The following is a 24,932-nucleotide window of genomic DNA, read 5'->3' as shown; positions in this document are numbered from 1 at the left end:
CTCCTTGATAGGGAAGGTCTTCTCACAGACGATGACATAGGCAAAGCAGAGACGCTTAACGCCTTCTTTGCCTCTGTCTTCATTGCCGATGATGGGCTTCGGGACCCAGGGTGCCCTGAGCTGGAGGACCGGGACGGTGGGGATGACAAACTCCCAACCGACCCTGAACGTGTGTGGGATTTGCTACTCCACCTGGATCCCTACAAGTCCATGGGTCCCAATGGGATTCATCCCCGGGTGCTGAAGGAGCTGGCGGACGTCATCGCGGAACCTCTCTCAATTATTTTTCAACGATCCTGGGAGTCTGGAGAGGTCCCGGTAGACTGGAAGCTGGCAAATGTTGTGCCGATTTTCAAGAAGGGTCAGAAAGAAGACCCTAGCAATTACAGGCCTGTCAGTCTCACGTCAGTGCCTGGTCAAATCATGGAGAAGATGGTTCTCGAACTTATTGAGGCGCACCTGGGGGACAAAGCAGTCATTGGTCCCAGCCAGCATGGGTTTGTGAAGGGTAGGTCCTGCCTAACTAACCTGATTTCCTTTTATGATAAGATCACCCGTATGGTGGACCAAGGGAAACCAGCTGATGTGATTTTTTTGGACTTCAGCAAGGCTTTTGACACGGTTTCCCATAGGATCCTACTGGACAAAATGTCCACCATACAGCTAAATAAAAACATCATACGATGGGTGAGCAATTGGCTAACGGGCAGGGCCCAAAGGGTTATGGTGAATGGCGCTGCGTCAGGCTGGTGGGCGGTCACTAGTGGGGTCCCTCAAGGCTCCATTTTAGGGCCGGTACTTTTCAATATTTTTATAAACGATCTGGATGTAGGAATAGAAGGTATTTTGAGCAAGTTTGCTGATGACACCAAACTTGGAGGAGTTGTGGACTCGAATGAGGGTGGAAAGGCCTTGCAGAGGGATCTGGATAGGTTGGAGAGCTGGGCGATCGCCAACCGCATGAAGTTCAATAAGAGCAAGTGCCGGGTCCTGCACCTGGGACAGGGAAACCCTGGCTGCACGTACAGACTGGGCGATGAGACGCTGGAAAGCAGCCTAGAAGAGAGGGATCTGGGGGTCGTGGTGGACAGCAAGTTGAATATGAGCCAGCAGTGTGCCCTGGCAGCCAGGAGGGCCAACCGTGTCCTGGGGTGCATCAAGCACGGCATCGCTAGTAGGTCGAGGGAGGTGATTGTCCCGCTCTACTCTGCGCTGGTGCGGCCTCACCTCGAGTACTGTGTGCAGTTCTGGGCACCACAGTATAAAAAGGACATGAAACTGTTGGAGAGTGTCCAGAGGAGGGCTACGAAGATGGTGAAAGGCCTGGAGGGGAAGACGTACGAGGAACGGCTGAGGGCACTGGGCCTGTTCAGCCTGGAGAAGAGGAGGCTGAGGGGAGACCTCATCGCAGTCTACAACTTCCTCGTAAGGGGGTGTCGAGAGGCAGGAGACCTTTTCTCCATTAACACCAACGACAGGACCCGCGGGAACGGGGTTAAGCTGAGGCAGGGGAAGTTTAGGCTTGACATAAGGAGGGGGTTCTTCACAGAGAGAGTGGTTGCACACTGGAACAGGCTCCCCAGGGAAGTGGTCACTGCACCGAGCCTGACTGAATTTAAGAAGAGATTGGACTGTGCACTTAGTCACATGGTCTGAACTTTTGGGTAGACCTGTGCGGTGTCAAGAGTTGGACTTGATGATCCTTAAGGGTCCCTTCCAACTCAGGATATTCTATGATTCTATGATTCTATGATTTACTCCTCCCCCTCGCCTCCCTTTCCAGCCAATAATTCATGCATTTATCATCTGCACTCTCAGAAGTGCAAAAGTAGCTTTTAGTATGTAAACTGCATAACTGTATCGCAATACCGCTTTCTTCACGGCGATTCATCAAAAATTTATAAAGAACAATGAGCAGATGGGGAAAATCCTGTGTACATTGTTACACAGCTCGATCAGAACTTCAGCTGTGAACCAAGAAACCTCTCTGCGCATCAGGAGGCGACCAGAGGTAGTTTATAACTGCATCAGTTGATAAGGGCAGACTGACCAATGTCATCTACCTGGACTTCTGCAAGGCCTTTGACGTGGTCCCACATGACATCCTGGTCTCCGAATTGGAGAGAGATGAGTTTGAAGGGTGGACCATTCGGTGGATAAGGAGTTGGCTTGAAGGCCCCACCCAGAGAGCGATGGCCCGTGGCTCCATGTTCAGGTGGAAGCGGTGGTGAGTGGTGTTCCTCAGGGGTCTGTCCTGGGACCAGTGCTGTTTAATATCTGTATCAATGACACAGACAGTGGGATCGAGTGCACCCTCAGCAAGTTTGCAGACAACACCAAGCTGAGTGGTGCAGTTGCTACACCTGAAGGAAGGGATGCCATCCAGAGGGACCTGGACAAGCTTAAGAAGTGGGCCCACCTCAATCTGATGAGGTTCAACAAGTCCCAGTGCCGGGTGCTGCACCTGGGTTGGGGCAATCCCAGCCATGAGCACAGACTGGGAGAAGAACTCACTGAGAGCAGCCCTGCAGGGAAGGACTTGGGGGCTCTGGTGGGCAAAAAGCTCGACACGAGCCAGCAGTGGGTGCCTGCAGACCAGAAGACTGACTGCGTCCTGGGCTGCACCAACAGGTGGGCAGCAGTTCGAGGGAGATGATGGTGCCCCTCTGCTCTGCCCTCATGAGGCCCCACCTGGAGAGCTGCGTCCAGCTCTGGGGCCCCCAGCACAAGAAGGGTGTGGAGAGAGCGAGTCCAGAGGAGGCCACAAAGCTGGTCAGAGGGCTGGAGTTCCTGACAGGCTGACAGAGCTGGGGATGTTCAGCTACAGAAGAGAAGCCTCCAGGGAGACTTCATTACAACCTTTCAGCACGTGAAGGGAATTTCTAAAAAAGATGGAGAGCAACTCTTTGCTCAATCAGATATTGAGAGGATAAGGGGGAACGGTTTTAAAGTAAAAGAGGGGGGATTTAGATCAGAGGTTAGGAGGAAATTCTTCCCTCTGAGTGTGGTGAGGCACTGGAACAGGTTGCCCAGAGAGGCTGTGGATGCCCCATCCCTGGAGGTGTTCACGGCTCTCCTTTTTTACTACACCCCTACAATTTTCTTGCGACCAGAAGTACGGGCTTAGGATTCAGAGACTGTTCATTGCCCTGTATCATGTGCTGCCTCCACTGCACTTGAAGCATCCAGAAAGCAAGGTTTCTTCAAAGGTCTCTAAAGCCTGGCATTCACAAAATGGCATGCTCTAATTAGTAATAATTTCTGATAACTCTGGCAGAAGTAAATACTGCACTGATATTTTAAAAGCTACCCCCACACTCATTTTTTCCTTTGAGACCATCAAAGCTAAAAGTCAGCGTTCATAATGTTTTGTGCTTCCGCATTACATTGAACATTTTTAAAGCAAAAAGACAATTCAAAACCTGCTTGCGAACATCATCTGATGTTCAAAAATAAATAAAATATAAACTGGGCTGTTTGTGGCTGTCTCTCTTGGGATAACCATGTTAGCAATGAGGCAGCGTGCAGAGTTCAAATGTGGTACACAGATGGAAAGTTTAATAGGTATGTTTTAGTACCATTAGATGATTTTACAGCTGTTGCTTGTCTCTGGCCAACAAGGGGAAGTGGGCCATTAAAGATGCAGTGATAAAAAGGAACCATCTGCCAAAGCCAGCAGAGGCTGTTTGGGTGCATTAGCAGCTGGAGACCACAGCTGAGAGTCCTTACACTCCTTTCTTTGTCACCAGGCATTAACAAAAAGAAAGTCTAAAAAGAAAAGAGTGTCCCTTTTGCTCAGCAGTGTGTTTTGGAAGTTCACACGGAAGATGCACTCCTTACCCTTTGGGTTCACATTGCGAGAAGCAGGTCGCAAGTTAAAACTTCAGTTCTAGGGTAACAGAGCTGGTGGTGGAAGTGCCCAGCTTTTATCTCACACGTGGGTGATTTAGACATAGATCACATGAAATTATATGTTATAAAAGAACATGCTGGGGACACACAGCAGCCAGCAGAGCCAAAACAGAAATACAAGAAAGATATGGCTCCTGCCATTTTATTCAAGGAGAAAATATTATGAAAATGAAAGTATGGTTTTATATGAATTTTCATTATACTCACTGAAATGAAAAAAAAGTCTAACTAATCTAATTAATCTGTACATACTTCACCTTCAATATTCAATGCTTCTTGTAATCACCTATACTACTGGAAGGCAGTGTTCAGTTTTAAGTCATTCTGCCTTGATTTGTGATTTGATTCACAGCCTATGTTTCCATCCTGTCTTTTTCTATTGTCCACAAGAGATGGGTCTATCATACAAGAAATACTTTCTGTGCCAAAGGGCACATACAACTAGATATTTTCTGGGACGTTTTACTGATGCTGATTTTCACTGCTACACCTTCTGTTATCACTCACAAGAGAGTCACCTTTTGTCTCCCAACACAGCTGCCAGCATTTCTGAATCTCTACCAGCCATGATATCCCAAGGGGTTTTCAAAGAGAGGGACAGCCATCCATTGTTAAAAGCAAGGAGCATTTCAGCAGCAACCAGACCAGAGGCACTTCAATATATTGGACATATGTAAGTCCACAGCGTCTGGAAGGTTACACCTGCAAGTGCTGAGAGAGATGGCAAATGGCACTTTGAGGCCATCGTTGATAACCTTTTAGAGGTCATGAAGACTCCTAAAGGTTCTTGATGGCTGGTGATCATCAGTCCTGTTCTCAAAAAGGGCGACAAGGAAGATGTGGGGAGCTACATGCTAGGCAGCCTCCCTCCCTCCGTGATGGGGAAAATCCTTATTGCAGGCATTTCCAACCACGTGAAGGACAGAAAGCTGATCAGAAGTAGTCATCAAGAGTATACAAGGGGAAATGAGATGACTAGCTTGGTAGATAAGGAGAGAGCAATGGAAGTAGTTAACCTTGACTTTAGTGAAGTCTTTGACACTTCAACATTTACGCTGGCAAAAGAGGCCAGCAGTATCCTGGGCTGCAAGAGGAAAAGCACGGGCAGCAGGTTAAACAAGGTGATCCCTCCCTCTTCTCAGCACTACTACTGAGGCAACACCTTGGATGCCGTGCTTAGTCCTGGGCTCCCCACTACAAGACATGGACTTAACTGGACTGAGTCCAGTGCAGGGCCACGGAGGTGGCAAAAGGACTGGAGCATCTCTCATAGGAGGAGAGGCGAAGAGGTAGAACTCTTCAGCCCGACAATGGGAAGTCTCAAGAAGATCTCATCTATGTGTATAAACTCTGAGTCCTCTGAAGGAATGATGCTGTAATTAGACCTCTAACTGCACAGCTATACATCTCCAGCTATATGAGGTTGTAAGGCAGGCACAGTTCATTATCTGTTTCCATTTCAGGTTACCTTTTGCGGGTTTGATTGCAGTATAAAGCAAGAAATTAAATAGGCAGCCCTTTTTTTTTTTTTGCAGGATCTCCATGGCTGCCAAACACAGCACCTGATGGAGCAGAAAGGTCCAGTTTTGTTCTCCCACACAATTTCACCCTAAACTAGGTTTGGTACACTATGGTGGTACTGGTGTATGTCTGAGGATATTCATGCGTAGGACAATTTTTCCCAAAGTTTCAGCACAGCTTTGGTTAAGCAGAGAAGTCAGACTGCAGCTGGGAAAAAGAATTGGGCTTTTTTTTTTTTTTTTTTTTTTTTGTGCATTTTGGCCTTCACAATCTGAATTACTTCCAGTGACAGAAATCCTTAGCTTAATGCTCCCAGTTATGCAATATAGTATCATTTTTCCTTCAAAAAGTTTTATAGAAGATTCAGCTCTTACATTCAGAAATCTCACTGCAAGTCAAAGACATTTGTCAGAGCCTGACTCTGTTCCCTCCATATTTTTTACATATCCATTACAAAACCCACCCTGACGATTAAAAAAAAAAAAATTAGAAGAAATTACAATACCAACTAAACAACAAGATCCTAATAAAACAAAGATATCTTTTGTAAATTGTCCTTATAAAAACTTCTCACCTGAAGTAAAAGCCTACTCAAAAGACCAAAGAAGGTGTCATGGTCAGCCTGCACTTACTATGAGAATAGCAAGATTTTTTAATGCTATTTAAAAAGGAACTGTTGTGAAACATTTTTAAATGAAGTGAAAAGAAGTTTTGTGTGTGTTAGCAGGCGAGCCCTCACATTCAGAGACATGCTAGGATAAGCTCAGGCAGATGACAAGGGAGATAACAAACAAATCCTTCATTTCAGCTGAAGGCTACATTCCACAAGGCAATTTTTTCATCTTGAATATTTGCATCATCACTTGCTTTACTGTAAAGCTTCTCAGCTCATGTGTAAGCAGCTGCCGCTTCAAAGCAAAGTCCTCAGTGCCCTGCAACCCAAATGTCTGCAGGAGGCACGGAACATGCAAAACCAAAACTTTATCACAATTCTGGTGGCAAATGTCCACAAATGCATAATCACTGATCACCTTGGGGTCAACATACTTCATGGTTGTTTCCACTCCCCCCCCCCTTTTTTTTTTCACACAGTTTTATTGTAAAGCAACTAAATAACGGGACCTTTCTTTCTGAGTTTATTAACTCATTGCTGTGCCTTTGGGAAGTAATGCTTTTGTGGTCTCTGCAGCAAAAACACAAACTTTTATTTAAATGGTAATCAATCAGCTCAGGGTATGCAACCTGAACACTAAAATAAGCACTATTTTTTTATTCCAAAATTGTCGTCTCTGGATGTGACAGCTACTGTGGTATAAGGAGTTCTTAAAATATGCCTATTCCAAGACAACCTATGAAGTATTTAAAGGAACTGCAGGTGTAAATGAAAGACAAAGCAGGCATAAAGTTTTACACCCCTGATTTTCACTTCAAAGGAGAAAGGAAGGATGTGTCTTTGGCTGTAACCCAAACTTACCAACTACTTTTTTCTTCAACTGGAGAATTTATGGACAGAAATCCTCGACTGCAGAAAGCCCAAACCATTAGAAAACTGAAATGAGCAGAGCAGGGAATCAGCAGGAAGATAAAAGAGAGGGACTGCCATTTGTGAGATGCTCATTTCTGCCACAATCTCCCAGATCAAAGGGTGTTCTGACACCTCTGAGAGAACCTCTAAAAGTGAGCTGTTGAGTGTTAGGAAAATAGTACCTTGCCCTTTTCCTGCATTCATCTTCCAAGGACATCCTCTAGTGGGCTGCACAGACCCTGCTCTGAACTTGTATGGCCATTTTTCTGCAACCCATGTGCTCAAAATCCATGGTTCTGGAAGAAAATACTCAAAACACTGTTGTCTTGTAAGTCCTGAGTGAAAAAAACAACCAGGTAAAACATCGCTCTGTTTGCTCTGCAATTTTAATTCCTCCAGAAACTTTGACCAGGTTTTTAATTTGAGGGCTAACAATGCACAGGGTTGGAATCTTTCTGAAGGCATTAGCTTTAATTTTGTTTACTCCAAATTCATACATAAAATGCTAATGTTTTTGGAACAGACAGGCAGTATCTGGAATCCCTAATACTACCTGTCTCTGGACACTCCAATGAATAACTACATAGCACAAGACAAATCACTTACACAGCCTACTTTGATTACCTGAGATTTGGTCTCTTACCTGACAGATGAAATAGTTACATTCACCTTGTTCAATGGGGCTCTTCCAAAATTGGATCTTTAAAAATAATAATCCAGAAGCAAGCTCTAAAACTCCAAAATAAAGGCAGCCATGGTATGCTACTAATTTTAAAGCACTTAAATTCTAAACAGTTGTATCGTTTTAATGCCCAAATATTCATTGGCACTTTTCTAAAAGGTCTGATTCCATCCAGCATGTGGTTTGGAAGTGTCTCTGTTGCTGAGTATTTTAGCGTCAAGCTTTAGGGATTTATCCATCACAGGGCTGACTTCTTTCTATTATGGCTGATTAGAGCTGACACTGTACGAACAACCATTACCACCATTTCACTATGCTAATGTTGATAGCACACATTTATTGGTAAGCTGTAATGTTTCTCTGTTCAGCTGAACATCTGCCTCTTAAAACTAAAGGTATTTTTTTTCCATATCCAGACGGAGTTTTGTCTTTCAAAGACAATCTGTTCATTGTCTTCCTTTTTCCCTTCCAACTACTAACAGACTTTTGATTATTCCCTTCTTGAGCATCCCTGATTCCAGATGGCTCGGCAACCTTCCTTTTATTTCTCATGAGTCAAAGTGCCACTGATTCACATTCTGAGAAGAAAATAAAAGTTTCCACCATATATTTTTAGGCTTACGAAAGGGCACAGCCCCCCTGGTGCTCCTCAGACATGTGACTCACTGTGAGATGGAAAGAATCAAAAATCCTCTGTGTCAGCACCGGCGGTAAAGCCTGTCCCACTCCTCGCTGAGTTGCTCAGATTCTCTGAACATTTGTGAGGTCTTAATCTTTGACTTTTCTGAAGCTGGGTTTTTCTTCTAAGTCATACAAAACAGTCATCTGTCAAGTACCAAGGCCTGCATTTATCCACCATCCCAAGGACTCTACAGCCATGAGGATTTTCCAATTAAAGCAAAACTTCTGAAAAGGGAGACACACGAAACATATGGTGCATCTTCTGCTGGATAGTGTCCTATGCCAATCTTCAGGGAAAACAAAACCACTTAGACCTTGGCTTCATAGTTTTCTCTATATGAAAAGAACTGCTTAAAGTTCAATGTGTTAGCAACAAGACTTTGGGTCTCATACAAACAGTGTCAAGTGCTGAAAATGATTTGTTACTTCCAGTTCTGCTGCACATAAAGTTTTGTAGCACACTGCCTACTATTACCAAAGGGTTTTTTTATTTTTTCCTGTCTGTTTTCTTGTCTGTGACACAGAGGTTACATCCCAGCCCAAGAATGAGTGTCAGGCTGCAGAGCCTTCCTCTGGGGACCCTGCGTTAGCGCGAGTCATGGCGCAAACAGCAGCTTGGTTTCTCTCAGCACACTGCTCGGGCAGATGGAAGCAGCATGGACCAGCAGCCAAGGAGAAGGGAAATTAAGACACTTCTGTCAACACGGTTGATAGGTGGCAAAAGTGAAGTTAATTACCTCACTGTGACACATTAGATCTTTTCTTTTCAGGTGGAAAAGACAAGATCTTGTCCTTTCACAGCTACGTTGGTATGACTGGCCTTCATCTTTTGGCTTCAAATGTCAAAGGGCAATATGCAGGATGCAAGGTTTGTCTCCTCTTTCAGTGTTGGCTGCTTTTTGACTGCGCTGGCTGACAGGCTCCAGTCAAAACCACCCAGCTTAGGGAAAAAACAAACAAACATAAAATCCAAATACTTATGCCAGCAGCTACATATGTTAGGAGGACATCCAGGACGCATGAGAATGTCAATGAAATCCCAGTCTTCGTTGTGTGCCTGTGCACTGCTGACAGCCAAACAGCAGGCAGACTTTTGTGGGGTAGCAGAGGAGCACAGAAGTTCCTTGAGATCAGACAGAGGCATCTGGGGGAGCTCTACAGCGCTCTGAAATTCATGAAAGGTATGTGGTTGTATATGTCATGTAAGGCCATAGGATAGCTGGTTTAAGAGCAGGACTCAAGTCACAGAGAAGCTTGCATACACTAGCAGACTGAAAAGTAATGCTCACAACTACCACGAAAGCCCTCCCCTCACCAGCTCTAGAATGCACCTGTGGACATACCTCCTGTTGGGCACGCTTACAGAAGTATTTGCATTGCAGCTACGTCAGGCCAGCAGCCAGTATGACTTGTGTTTGCATTGCTGCAGGACATTAACAAAGGTAGATGAAAGCCTTTTCCTCTCTGCTTTGGCAGACCTATTACGGCTCTGAGGCACGTGCCACTGAAGCTTTCAATTTTTATTTTAATTTTCCTGAAGTCAGGTGGTCTCCTGACCACTTACACATAACAGTTGGCAGCATGAGAATCAGAGCAGACACACACACACTCCACTGAAGCACAGAGGATAAGCCGACAAGCATCCATTTTTGTTCTGTTGTTCCAGTGTTTTCAGTTACTTTCTGCCACTTGTTGTGGATCGATACAGGCACAAACACATTTCCTCGATATAAAATCATCCTTGAGAACGAATGCTGTAAACAGAATACAGCTACCTTGTTCCAGATCACGTCCAGATTTCAAGTTGTTTTCTTCAAGGTACTCAATAGCTAAGGCAGTGAGCATTTGCAGTCCCCTGTGTGAAGGAATACAGTGCCCCACAAAACACAGAAATGGTGAAACTAACCACCACAGAGACGCAGAGGAGCCACTCTCAGGCTCAGAAGTAAGCTCCCTGCAGAGCCATTGCCTCCTGTCCCCAATTTCACTTTTGGTCTGGCCTTTTCCGATGTAAACACAAGCAAACACCCCCAAGAGCAAAAGATAAAACATGGTGCAGCGAACCAAAGAACTGCAATGCACACCCAGTTCACCGCTTGAAGAGGAAATGAAAGATGCAGCCATGTAGACCGGGGCTACTCACGTCTCATGCAAGACCACCAGCAAGCGAGTGGTGAGGTGGCTGCAGTGGTCCCCGTAACCTGGAGCAGCCAAACCAGCCTTGGCAGGAGCCACATCTTTTTTCTCAGGAAGTTTTTCTTCCCACAACTCCTTACTGACTTTCGTTTAGCTGGGCACCTGCTCTGCTCCGTGCAGGGGGCTGCTGCATAACGAGGCACAGAAATGTGCCACTACATCATTTGTCTGCCATGACAAGTGCACAGGTGACAACCACACTTAATACTGATAAAGAAACCCTGATGGTTTTCTCTGAAGCATTCTGAGGATGAAACATGGTGCTTACAAATGTTTCAAATTATCTGAATGTCATTCATGTTTTGTTTTGTTTTTTTTTTTTTTAAAGAACACAGGCTCACACATGGCTTTTATCAACACAAGGAGTTTCTAACCACGTAATTTTTTAAGTACATATTTGACTTTCCTCCAAAAATTATCTATAAAAGACAGGAGGGCCTCATTTAAAAGAAACTAATGAGTTTTCTCCTGTTAAGATTTCTAATTTTGCTCTGCTAGACACTAACTGAAACGAGAATGCTAAACTTCTATTCGAAAGAGGAAGGTCAAACTTGAAGGCAGCGTTGGTCGGTGGATCCACCTCTGGCTGCTCATGCCCTCACTGTAGGCTTTCCAGAAGTGCCCCAAGAACCACCCTACCTCAGCACTCTACCAGTTCTACGGTGAATTCTCCATACAATTGTGTTTTAATCAGGACTAAATAATTTTCAGACCCCTCTGACCACACGTGATGCTGACCATTCTTATCACGTGGCTGGGGGAGCTGAAGACCACACTGGCTTATCTCCCTCCTTGGGCAGATTCTGCCTAAAACATGGCCAAAAGTACTGCTGTTGTGCTCAGATCGACCTTGTGGATGAAAACACTTTGTGGGAGTAAAGCGAATTTTCTGCAATCTTTCGGAGCTTAAATAACTCAGATTTGGCAAAATAAACATGGATGAAAATTAGAAACTAAAAAAGGTGGTATTTGTGAATCTTACTTCGTTTGGGTTCCAGAAAATCGTTCAGCAAAGCAATTATGGACTGTAAATGCCACTCACACGTGTGCTCTGCTTTGCAGCATATCAGACAAAGTCTGTTTTATAAGGTTTCATGTAAGGAGCTATTCGCCTTGTTCGCCAGGGAGAGAATGCACACGAGGCTGTGGAATGCTGAGGGATCTCACTTCTAGAAAACCCGCTTTCAAGACAAAGCATGTTCAAAGACACTGAATTTCCCACACTTGGAGCTCAGTACAGGCCCAACCCCAGCACCCCTGACAGGACACACAGCAGGTTTCAGCCACGCAGCAAAGGTTGCTGATGAGATCGGGTCACGCATTCAGAGCGGGAAGAAGCTGTGGTGGTGAAGCTGCAGATCCTTCAAGAGACTAATTCAAGTGATGTGCAATCACAGTGTGCTGGAAATCTCCATTCCTGAAGAGTGAGTGGTCTGGCAGCTAAAGGACAGGCGCCTCCAGCTCCCACCAGGGTCACCACACCTGCAGGTGCCCTGTACTTCTTGTTTCTTGCCTCTGCAGCAGTAAAATCAGAGTGAGCACAGATTCTGAAATCTTAGTCTTTACAGAGCCAGACGACACACCCCTCTGCCCAGGAACTTTCTCTCTACCATCATGCTACCACTTAAGTCTTTATTCTGTTTTCCTTTTTCAGTTTCTGTAGCATGGATAATAGAAGAAGAGATCTGCTTTTCTGCATGCTAGCAAAGATGCTTTTTAGCCCTTATGGACAGCTGTAACACAGAAAACCTGGCATGTGAGGCATCAGCCCATATTCCAGGTGAGGAAGGATTTCTTCATACCAGCAGTGCCAAATCCTTCCCGTGGAATTTGCACTTACTTTCCCTTGCACTTATCTTCTATTATTATCAGAAATAGACTGAAAAAAGGGTTAATTTATGTGCTTTAGATAGAAGTAAACCAGAACATTCCTGAAATGGCACATCTAGCATCAGATCAAGAGGGTACACGGGGGAGGTAAGACAGCTTTGGGAGCACACTCACCTACCAGGTCAGGCACCTGCACTCTGAAAATGGTATTTCCTGCTGCATCACTGAATTTTTGCACTGTTCCAGGCAACGTGCTTGTTTGGGATTTACAACATTCATTCCTGTGGTGAGATGAATTTGCATTTCTTCAACTTTCAACTCATGCATAAAGACTAGCTAGTGATTTTCTAGTCTGCTTTGAGTGGTGATGGGTAGCATGAATCTGGTATCATCCCAGAAAACTTCCCCATCCTGCCTTTCTCCAAGATAAAGTAATGTGCTATTAGCTGTTACTAGCAACAGACTGCTAAATGCATGCCCTGCCAGCTAAGTTAGGTCTGTAGCACAGAGTGGGGAAGAGCATAATACTAGCGGTTGTAATGTAAGAGTTGGGGCAGAGAGCCAAATTTCAAAATTTCAGGTTGAGGTAGCCATTCAAAAACCACTTCTGGAAAATGGAGGAGGCAGTAAAAAATCACTTGGAAGGAACACCTCTGGAACACTTTGAAATCCACTAATCACTTAAAATTGCCTAATATTCCCAGTACTTCCTCTGACATAACGCACTTCCCCACCAGACAAATAGTGGAAAATCCAAACCCCCTATGCCTTTCATCCTCGGCAATTTTAGCTGAATGAAAAAAAAAAATAAAAAAAAAAAAGATTAAAACTGCACAGCAGACTGCTGGACGATCTACGTCACTTCTTACTATTACCCCAAGTAATTACCAAGTAATTAGCAGTGATTGGGGTTGAGGTCTGTCTAGAGTACTCCTAAGATTCAGCCCCTATTCTTGGATAAGCAGAAAGCCTGGACCGATAGAGGCATTTTAGATTCCAGACAAAATCAGGGAATCAAATTGCTCCAAAGTATAATCAGTCACTGAGAAAGTAATGCAATGCAGAAAAGGCAAGATACTTATCTATCTATTAAATGACATGATTCACCACCCACATGGAGACAACACAATGCTTATCAACCTTCTTTGATGGTACTCTTGAAATGGCAGATCCATCTTCCTGTTTAGTTTACAGAACAGTATCTGTTAGATCCTGAACCATAGGAATGGAAAAAAAGGGGAGAGAAGGAGGAGGTTCTGGCATATCAACTAATTTTAAAATATCCGTGTGTTATTTTCCAGGCCCATATACTTCACGACTCCAAACCTTCTGAAAGGATAATTCTGCTGCTGCTATAACTTTGCCCCAACATACATACAAGCGTGGAACTCACACTGTTTCATGACTACAGAAAAGCCTCAGCATGCAATAACCTACGTCTTGCTGAACCCTCTCTTTAATTCATTTGCACAAAAGATTACTTAGGGCTCTTGTAAGTACATACGACCCACTCCCTTCAGCCCCAGCAAAGCTTTGTCTGAGATGCATCAAGTTTTCAGCTGAAGTCTTAGACATTTTAAGAGTGTGCTGCCATTTTGAGAAGCCATAACCAGGCTACTTGATTACAGTAATTTAATACATTTCAAATCCTACTCCACGCAAACTCTCCTAGCTTAGAAGTGATTTTGCGTTTTCATGTTCATGTTCTTGTTTATTTCTGCAGAACTCTGTCTTCTGTGCCCTCTTTGTACTTGAAGTTATGGACCTGATGAAGAAGTCATGTGGTGACATTCTCCAGCCTGTGCTGTGCCGGAGGTCACATCAGAGTAGATGAAGATAATAATCCCTCGTGGACTCTGTATCTGAGCATCTTCCCCAGAGACTCTTAAACAGGAAAAAAACATCCCAGTTGCTCAGGAATCTAAACAAGAGAGAATGACTCCCAGTTTAAGCCTGCAACGCGGAGGAGGATAGGCAACCGACTTTGTCGTGTTTAGGAAGCAGGGCCTAAAGGGAGCACAGCAGCAGAGCGCTGCTTTACTTGTCAACTCCTTCCTCTGACACTGCCCAAGCCCACATGGTGAAAGCAGACAACTACAGTTCAATAAAGGCTGAAGCTGCCTCAAGGAGTTACTGCTCCTTCAGCCTGCTTACCAAAGTGTACAGAGATAAAGTAGAAAAACACAGCTTGAGGCAACAGACTACAGAAGTCGTCCTTGTGACCCATGGAAATAAATCCCTTTAAAGGTGTTTAAATAGTGAGGTTCCTAGGTGCCTAGAAAAACACTTAGTATCATGGAAGGACAAAAGTTTATCCCAAAGCTAAACGAAACCCCAGCGTGCTATAAAAATCCATGCTGGGACCTACCACTGAGAGCTTCACCAGAGTGACCTGAACAGAGTGAAGTCTCCTCCGCCCTGCTCCTGAGTCAGGGTGTGTGGCTGGCTTCATACAGAGTGCGTTTCCAGAGCTGTCAGCTGCTTTAAATCCACTTAGAATGGACAAAGGAAACGAGGAATAATGGGAATAAGATCAGGGTCATCATCAGTAAAGTACCCCGTAGGCTGTGAGTCTGTTTCCCAAAGACAGTCCTTTAAACTTTGCTTCAAGCAGAAATGCTCCTCATATTCAGCACCTGTTTTCGTCACCTTCGCACAACTCTGAACAGCTCCTCGGCTCCTGTAGCAGCCCCCTTTTCTCCTGCCACGAGTTCAGTATTGGCAGGAGAGCGGCTGGAGGAAGAGGCCCTTCACCAGCACAACTGGAGAAAGCAAGAGAGGAGCCAGGGCGCAGGAAGCAGGCAGGTTGGTGAGCGGCCACAGCAGGAGGTTATGGTGCTGCTGTAAACACCGAGGGGCATTTGTGTTAAATACGGTATTCATAACTATTTATAACTCGACTGCATGTGGTTAGGAAAAAAAAAAAAAAAAAAGAAAGAAAAGAAACAAAGCAAAAGCACAACAAGCTGGGCTACCCCCATCCCTCTTTCAGCAGTTCGCCTGAGGTATGTCAAATAAAAGAGGGCGATTTTCATAGGATTAAGCTGAGAAAAATGTGTACTAGTTCCTATGGACAGCTCCTATAAATCACTCTAGATCCCAAACTTATCTGCTAATGGAAAGGCCAGCTGAAATCCCATCCAGTGGACATACACCTTTTCCAGAGGAATTCTCTGCAGGCCATATGCTGCAAAGATTTCAATGCAATAAATTAATCTGCTTAAGTTATAGCCAGATACTATGTTTTAATACTGACATACTGTTAGTAATGGCATACCTATGCCTGTTTTGTTTTGACTTTTGAGTATATCGCATTTCAAGCTCTATTCCAACTACTTTGAAGAAGGAACAATCTTAATTTTCACCGCCATTAATCTCTCTGAATGAAAGCAGAGGTCTGCATTAATGCTGAACGTAACAGCAACCCTATGGTTGCATTTAACCCAAGGCTGCTGCGGAACAGGCAGGAACAAATGGTGTCCAGCACCGTAACAAAGCTTCTCTCCCTGATCAATTGTGGAAAGCAGAGCACGTAACAATATATGTGCTGAGCTATTACATTTCATTCAGCTGCTTTATTCACGGTACGTGTATGGGCTGGTAGTACCTTTTCAATTTTACAGGTAGGAAATCTGAAAGATTCCTTTGAAAGAAAAGCAGCTTACCCTGGAATGGGTCCCAGGGTCCCCAATGACTTTTCCTACCGGTTGAGGCTACAGAGTATTGTTTTTCTTGGAGACATCCTGATCCAAATATCCCTTTGACTTTTTGTGTGCCTGCTTAGGGACTTGCTGGGAGCAGGAGTACGCAGAACTCCAGATTGAACATGGTGTGCATCTCCTCTCAGGCCTCCCAAGCAATCACGCCAACAGTTTCACACCACGAATGGGTGAATCAGGAAGATAATGAGAAATGAATGGGCAGGTGGTAACCATGGTATCTGCAATAAAAGCTCAGGAGGAGTGGAAAGTGGAATACAGATGCAAATGCTGCCTCATGGAATACTGATTCAAAGGTTTTATATAAAACATTTTTATGTGACTTTCCATTCACCTTCACTTCTAACACAACCATGGCACAATCCAACACTCCACATAGGCTCAAGCAGTCTCTTCCTCTTCCCTGAGGCCAATTTGGGGGGGAGGACAAAGACTTGTAACAGACATCAAGCATTCCTGTTTGTATCGGGGTCCAGCCCCATTGCAGAGACCACAACTCTGTTCCCTTCCTCAGTTTCATCAATCCACAACAGCAGTAGCTGCTGGGAAGAGAAAAATGGTAGAGGATATTTACTGATTCCTTCTTAAGCTTTCAAGAGATAAGAGATAAAAGTTTATCTAGATGTATCGTACTGAAAACATAAGTGGGAAAACACTGGACCTGAAAGCTTGTGCGCTGTATTTTTTTGTTGTTGTTGTTTCAGTATACCTGTGTGTTATTTGCTTACCATGCCCATGTTCAAGCCAGAGATATTTTCTGCATCTACAATCAGCAATAGCATAGACTGACCATGGAATACTCCAGGACCAAAACTTGGTATGACAAAAGCATGCGAAAAGACCAATGGAAGCAAAACCACTTAATTTCACTGCACCCTGACCTGCAGCCCCACCTTCAATTCCAAAATTCATTCATACCAAAGACACAAAAATAACAAATGCTTTAAGAAATCAAACTTATTTTTCCCTATACAAAATAATATGGTGCTGCTTCCTGTGAAATCTTGCTTCTTGCTAAATTGGCAAAGTATAGCTAATCAGGCATAGCTACATCCTTCCTTCTACCTACTAGTTTAGAAAAGAGAAGGGATAAGGTATGGGAAGCAAACCACAAGTCTGGCCAAGCAAGCAGCAGAATAAGGCCAAGAATAAGGCATTTCAAAGGTTAAGAAAGATTACCAATACATGCAACCTCTTGATGTATCATCTCCTAACAATTAGCCAGAGGCTGTAACCACATAAACTGTAAAATATTCTGCTGAACTAATTTTAACATATAATTATTCTTGTTTGTTACTGATCCAGGTATTTACATACCAGCTCACAATTCTGACAAATAGCTCCCAGTTTTTGCACTTGCAAAAAGTATATCAGGGCTCATAAAATAAAACTGCTAAAGTTTACATAATTACACTGACATTGCTAAGGCACAGCATCCTTTCTCATTACCTGCAGTCACATTAAAGATTTAGGATCTCTACACTACACAATGCACCCTTCTGCAAAGTCCTCCTCATCCAGAGCAAACTATTCAGGCAAAGAGACTTGAACCTACTTGCCTACTCTTCAGAAAAACTAACTATAGTATTAAAAGGAAAACTGTGCTGATCTTAACAGCTCCCTTCTCCAGGCTGTCTGCTGATACAGTTGGTAGGCTTTGCTATGGTTTATAGAAAATTACTGTTCTTAGAAACAGTAATTTGGAGAATAACTCACTTCCTAAATCAGCTTTTTTGGGTGTGAAGTCACAAGAGGGTGGGAGAGCAGAGTTCTCCCTGACTCTCCACTACCTTGTGCTGCACAACGCTGTACACGCTTCCAAGGGAAGATACCACTCTAATTAGGCTTTGCTTTCCATCCACGCTGCATCTGCTTAAGTGGACAGACAAAGCACAAAGCAATTCAAACTTGATTAGCTTTCAATACAGTAATAATGAAATGTAGTCCTTCTTTAACAATTGACCTGAGAAGCAGAAGCTTACTAGGGACAACAGGCTCAAACAAAAACCTTTTAGGCTACAAACCTCCCTGCTCCCCATACGTAGCAGCCATAATTAACACTTCATACATTTCAGACTATTCCTGCAAAACTCTCCTGCTCACACTTGCTCTTTTAAAGGCTTGGATTCTGCAGTCCCTAGAAGTGAGGTCAGGAAGGGAATGTGCTAAGTACACAGAATGAAACACAGTTTACGGTTCTTCCTTGCACTTACCTACACTTGTAGGAAATATATCCTCATTGTTGATTTGCACCTCGATCCAGTCCATGAGAAGATTCATATACTGTGGTGCTGGCAATGCTGTAGGCTTCTTGTACTTCATGTCATCCTGCCACCGGTACTCATACTTAGGGCCTCCAGACATCACGGGGCAGGTCCTCTCTGTGCAGAACTCACAGATAGTTCCATAAATGAGGTTGATCCTGTTGAAGAAGTCAACAACGTGGACAGCTACCCAGTCATTTTGGTCTTCTCCGCTGGGCAACTGCACAGCTGCTTTCAAGTCCACACCTGAGTTCAGAGAGGCTTGTGCTCGTTTATGAAGCTCAAACCTCTGGGTTCCAGGTTCAAACTTGCGTTTTGGACGGAAAGTCTTATCCTTATTAAAGACTTGTTTGAGTGCTATGGACATGTCTGGTAATCTCCTGCTCTGCAGCAGATGGCAGAAAAGCACTGTTGAGATTTAATGCAAGTAACTGAAAACAGTTGCTCCCTGTCACAGGTCTTCCAGGTTCTTTTCGTCACTGAAGTTTGTACCAACTTCAAAGCCGTCTACTAGCTCTTCCACTTGAAAGCCTTCCCGAAAGGCTTCATGTCCCTAAGGATATGGAAACAATATATGTTAATGGTAAGCTCAAGTCTGGACCCATCCGTTTGTTACTGTAGTAATTATGAGCTGAAAAGCAAATTTAGAATCCAAAACAAGCCAGCCTTAAAAACTAGCCAATCCCTAACCTAAGTTAAATGAAAAGCTTCATTTTATTCAAAGTATTAAGGAATTAACATCTCTGTCTTTTTAAAATATCTACACACACAAATGCTATTAAGTTATAAAGAGGGGAATTAAAAGTATCTTGTGTAATCTTACTATCTTTATGCCATTTTTAAACCAACCCTTCCATTTTGCTGTATTTTACAGTGATTGAACACCATACCTAATATATGTATAAAATTAGCAGACGAAATACCACGTGACTATTTAGAAGTCTTATCCAACTGTTTCTAAAGCGACAGATGGTACCTCTCAGCATTCACCATAGATTCAGTCCTCTTCCCCGTAGGAAAAAAAAAAAACAAACAATCCATGAGCAAGATTTCTCCATATTTGTTCTGTATTTTTAATTAATTGGCTATTTGTTCTGCAGACCTCACAGAATGCAGTTAGAGTGGAACCTACCTATGGTATTGCACAGAAATAATTACTACATTCCACAGACCGGTACAGAGGTTGTTATCATTCTTGACCCACCCTCAGGAATTCAGCAGCGGTGTTAATTTTCCACTGAACTGCGTAAAATGATTAAAAAGCAATGGTGAAGCTGTCACTTTATTTATAGCTCTATTCATCTTCTCCACAGGGAAATACTTGGCATAGTGGATCCATGACTCTATGCACAACACTGCCAGCAGGTCAAGGGAAGGGATTGTCCTGCTCAGCTCTGTGCTAGTGTGGCGTCACCTCAAGCACTGTGTGTGGTTTGGGGCAATACAATATAGGAAGGACGTAAAAGTGTTAGAGAGTGACCAAAGAAGGGCTATCAACATGGTTAAGGGTCTAGAGGTCAAGGTGTATGAGGAGCAGCTGAGGTCCCTCAGTTTGTTCATCCCAGAGCAGAGCAGGCTGAGGGGAGGCCTGATGGCAGCCTGCAGCTCCCTCATGAGGGGAGCGGAGTGGCAGGCGCTGAGCTCTGCTCTCTGGGGACAGCGACAGGACCCGAGGGAACAGCATGGAGCTGGGACAGGGCAGGGTCAGGATGGGGGTTAGGGAAAGGGTCTGCACCCAGAGGGTGCTTGGGCACTGGGACAGGCTCCCCAGGGCAGTGGTCACAGCACTGAGGTGCCAGAGTGCAAGAAGCGTTGGGACAGTGCTGTCAGACATAGGGCCTGGTTTTTGGGTGGTGCTGTATGGAGCCAGGCGTTGGGACTCTGTGGTCCTTGTTGGTCCCTTCCAACTCAGAATACTCTAACTCTTTTAACAGCCAGCCTGACTGAGAAAAAGTAAATTACTGCTTTAGATCCTCGTTTCTTATACATACTTACATGTGTAAGAGTATTAACATCAGTAAATGCAGGCAATTAGTAGGTGATAGCATAGATAGGAGCTAGCTCAACAAGAATTTTGTTTTAGTATAAAAGGATTTACAATTAAAGACTCAGAGAGCAAACATTTCATGCTGTGCATTATTTAAGTTAAATAACACAATGTTTTACATTTGCACAGTTCTACAAAAATCATACCCTATCAGTGCATAATGAATACTCTCCAAGGGATTATGCGTGCTTCACTGTTTTCCCTAAAAGAAATCACATCCGTGAAAACTCTGCTAGGTTGTGTGTTGAAAGCACTGAACTATTCTGAAGACAGTTGCCCAAAGCTTTGCTGAGGGGCAAGAAATAACTAGAAAAAGGTACTTCTTTTTTCTTAAGCACCACAAGAAAGTTGCACATACCTAAGGAAAAAGAAATCTGATGTGCTAGATCCCATCTCCATGCAGTAGAACAAAAGCACCATGAAAAATACTCTCCCAAATGGCTGGAAGATTAGCATCCACTCAATTTAGCAGCAGGATACAACTAAATGAATCCAGCAGAGATGTGTTTGCTTCTCCTTTTACTGATGGCACATCTTTACACTGCCATGCAGAGATACTTCAATCATGAATTCATAAACAGCCATACTTTCTGTGCCAGCAAAATGTTAGACATTCAGGGATGAACTCCATGCAGACCACTGTCAGATCTGACACGGTCCCTGACAGCGCGTTCAAGCACAGCACAGAGGTGCTGAAACCTGATGAAGGTCAGGGAAAGACCTGAAATAAAGCTAACCTTGTAACAATTCAGTTAAGCGTCATTGGCAGGAGATGAGGGCACTTTACAGAGACAACTTTTGCCCTACAGTTTGTTGTTGGTTGTTAAGACCTGAAACTTCCATCTCTCCAATGCTTAGAAGCTTTGTGTCTGTTTATTTAACGCCCTTTCAAAGGACTGGTGAGTACTGCTGCTCAGACCGAGCTGGTGAGTGGCACACTTTGAGATGGCATTAAGCCAAAGTCCCAGTCTGCAATAACAAGGATGCTAGCAGTGGAGCTTTACAGCTCAGGTAACTAATCTTTCTAGTCTGGCACTCTAATGTGGCCACTTGGATTCCCTTCCTCACCTGTAAACATTCACCATAATGTGACAGGAGTTTTTAACAGAAAGCTGAGCACCAAATAAAACTTGTCTTCAAAAGATATATTTTGAATCTCAGTACTCACTGCTGTTAAACCTTTTCCAAGAAAAACAGAAGGCACCATATTTTATAAGCTATTTTCTACTGAATATACAAACACAATCATATTAAATATGTTCACTCAGCATGCATTCAGTAAGTTTGCAGAAAAACAATTAACAGACTGTTGTGGTTTAACCCGGCCGGCAGCTAAGCACCACACAGCCGTTCGCTCACCCTCCCTCCTCCCTCTCTGGGATGGGGGAGAGAAACGGGAGAGTGAAGCCTGTGAGTTGAGATAAAGACAGTTTATTAAGACAGAAAAATAATAACAATAAGAATAATAACAACAATAATAATAATAACAACAATGATGATAATAGTACTACTACTACTAATGCGTACGAAACAAGTGATACACAGTGCAATTGCTCACCACCCGCTGACTGATGCCCAGCCTAACCCCAAGCAGTCTGCCGCCCCCCGGCTAGCCACCCCTATATATTGTTTAGCATGACCCCATATGTTATGGAATACCCCTTTGGCTAGTTTGGGTCAGCTGTCCTGGGTCTGTCCCCTTCCAGGTCCTGCTGCACCCCCAGCCTGCCCGTTGGCAGGACAGAGTGAGAAGCTGAAACGTCCTTGGCTTGGTATAAGCACTGCTCTGGTACAATTAAAACAGCATGTTATCAGCACTCTTCTCATCCTGAGCCAAAACATAGCACCCTACCAGCTCCTAGGAGGAAAATCAACTCTGTCCTAACTGAAACCAGGACATACACAAAACAAGAGATGAAGCGACCAAAACATTCACCAAACAACTCATTATCTTGACTCTTTGTGTAACAAAGCTTGAGTCTTTTCTCTCTCTCTTAAAATGTCACAGAAGGCTGTGCAAAACTAGGGACATGTTACTGGCTTTCTCATATACTTTCACATACAAGACAGAAAAGAGTATGGTCTGAATTTGACAGAAATACCACAGCAAATCAGCCCTCTGAAATAATTTTATGCATCTTGCTTCCTGAGGGTATTTGCTGTCTATTTAACCCTGTTCTTCATTCAAAAACTAGCAGAAATGAATGAAGAAATAAAGAATTTTGAGACACCCCCTCACTGCTGAAACAGACGTCAATCTTGCAGGTTATACAATGCCCTTACTGCCCCCACTTAAGCAACCAGCTCAGTCAGGCATTTCTAAACAGTTACAAACAGCATTGCCAATACTTCAATGGAAGAAAGAAGCTTTCATTTTACTTACAAGGGACAAAAGAACAGTCTAAGCTTCAGCTTGTGGCTCAGCAGAGTACCTGATTTTCGGTGGAGATTCACTTTAGGTTTAGGCTCTTCAAAGACTTAAACTAATGGGAAAGCTCCAGCCACAGTCAAGGCTCTAAAAACATCCTTACTGTGTAGGCAATAAAGTGCTGGTACTTAATAGCAGGATGGCCACTCCTCTGCTTTGGACTGAATCACTAAACCTTTGCAGAAACTCATGCACCATTAGACTTCCAACACCTTGCAGCACTGTGTTTGAATCAACAACACGCGATGAGAGGTTTGTCATTCAATCATGGATCACATACTGTCAATTAAAACGTTGTAGTATTAGACGTATAAAGCAAAGCTATTGCTTCAGACTCATACAGCATTATCAAAAGAAACTCATCAGATAACCTTAACAACAAGCAATGAGCAAAATTTCATGATTTTTAAAGTATCAAGAATGTAACTTGGCTTGCCCCCGCCATCATTCTCACTTCCATGACAATTTTAATCTGCAGAGAATGAGAAATACTCCCAGTTCCATTATCTGGTCTTGAAAGGGATACTTCATGACTAAATGCTCCTTGAAATCTATGGTAGAGTAGCATCCTCCTTCCACATAAAATTAAACGTGACTATTCCTAATGCATTTGGCACTGTTTTGTGTTCAACTCTTCTCTCACACCACAGTAATGCCAGAACTTCTGATCTATACTAGTGTCAAAGGCCGTAGAAAATGGCTTCTGATCCCCTATGACAGATTCTAACTATACATATAGAGACCATGTTCTGGATGCACTTCTGAACCATACATTTTTGGCTGTCCTGGTATAGGCACTGCAAGTAGATAACTCCTTCTAACACTTCAGTTTCTCCTCTTCCCTCTCGCAGTAGTGCATTTGTGAAGAGGTATGATAGTCACCTGCAGCTTTTCTGAGGGCCAAGGCATGAATGATGTAGTTTGGTGAATTCCTTTGTTGGCAAAGCCATGCCTAAGAATGGTTGCCCCAGATTTGGAGATGGTGTCAGAATAAAGAATTAAGCCCATAAAATCTTCACGTGTGGTATCAGCACCACAGTAACCACTGTTGTCCGCAGCTTTATGTAGAAACATGCACATATGGCAATTTAGGCCACGCTCAGGGCAGCTCAGCATAAACAGCAGGTATAGTAAGTCAGCACACGGAAATAATAAACCAGTCCTACCTACACAAATACCACACACACTGAAAAAAAAGTAAAGCTTGATCACTGTCCTGTCTGAGTCACTAATGAGTTAAAAACCTACTACATCATTTCTTCATATACTTTCTATTAAATCATAGGTAATAACAACATTAAGTGACACACTGTGTACAAACACACGTCTTTCATCACAGCACTCTAGTGAGCACTACACAAGTCTTAGAGGGCTGCTGGGAATGTAGCTGGTACAATTCACGTTTTATGATCTCTCCAGCAGCAGTGACACAGTAAGCTGTCTATCCAGCAAACAGTCTGAGAATCAACTTTTCATCCACTTATTTTTACATTTTTTCTTTCCAAAACGTAAGCCTTCATTCTGGGCACTTGCACTGCCTGGTTCAAAGACAGCTGAAGCCTGTAGAAAAGCACATATTAAATCAAAATCCCATTGAGCACAAACATTTTGTAGACTTCTCATGTTTGACTTCATATTTCACTACGCATTTTACTACAGCTACATTAGACATCACGGGCAACAAATATTTTAAATGTAGGCGCATATATATACCAATGCTCCTTTTTGAGTGTACACTTTCTCTACATCCAGGCTCCTGTTTGAGAGCCAGTATTATAATAGATAATGAACAGGTTCTCTAACACACTTAAGTATGAAGAATTGAGTGAGCAAAGGCCTGTCTTGAAGTCTGAAAACACCTTTCCTATTTACACATCAAAAAGCATCCAAGTGAGTAGAAACAGTAATATCCCCCGTATCTTATTTACATACTTAAATTTGTGCAATTCAGATAAGTTTTATCTGTAATCACAAGGAAAAAATGTAGCACAACCATGCTGTGCAACTTCATGATGAAAACTTCATGCAATGAAAAGAGTTTCCTCATGAACAAAAAGAAACACACACACACACAAAACACCTTACCAACCTGTAACAGATTTGCGTTAGAGTCAAAAAAGAAAGAAA

At 43.4% G+C, this 24,932-nt stretch overlaps 1 protein-coding gene across 19 annotated transcripts in view; it reads right to left on the bottom strand.

Annotated features, from left to right (window-relative positions):
• The window catches only part of MOB3B (MOB kinase activator 3B), a 100,479-nt gene that overhangs the window by 40,231 nt on the left and 35,316 nt on the right, over window positions 1–24,932 (bottom strand). For 16 of the 19 annotated variants that reach the window (XM_038170612.2, XM_038170614.2, XM_038170613.2 and 13 more), the window contains one exon: window positions 18,280–18,883. In XM_038170612.2, coding sequence (XP_038026540.1) covers window positions 18,280–18,697 — 418 coding nt within the window. In that variant the 5' untranslated portion in view covers window positions 18,698–18,883. Of the gene's footprint in view, window positions 1–18,279; window positions 18,884–22,036; window positions 22,725–22,760; window positions 24,366–24,932 lie in introns of those variants that run through there. The other 3 variants (XM_072031042.1, XM_072031053.1, XM_072031041.1) reach the window with 3 other exon arrangements.

The sequence above is a fragment of the Anas platyrhynchos genome, chromosome Z, assembly GCF_047663525.1.
Source record: "Anas platyrhynchos isolate ZD024472 breed Pekin duck chromosome Z, IASCAAS_PekinDuck_T2T, whole genome shotgun sequence".
Taxonomy (NCBI): domain Eukaryota; kingdom Metazoa; phylum Chordata; class Aves; order Anseriformes; family Anatidae; genus Anas; species Anas platyrhynchos.
Note: the sequence above shows the minus strand (reverse complement) of the source record. Positions and strands in the feature narration are given on the sequence as shown.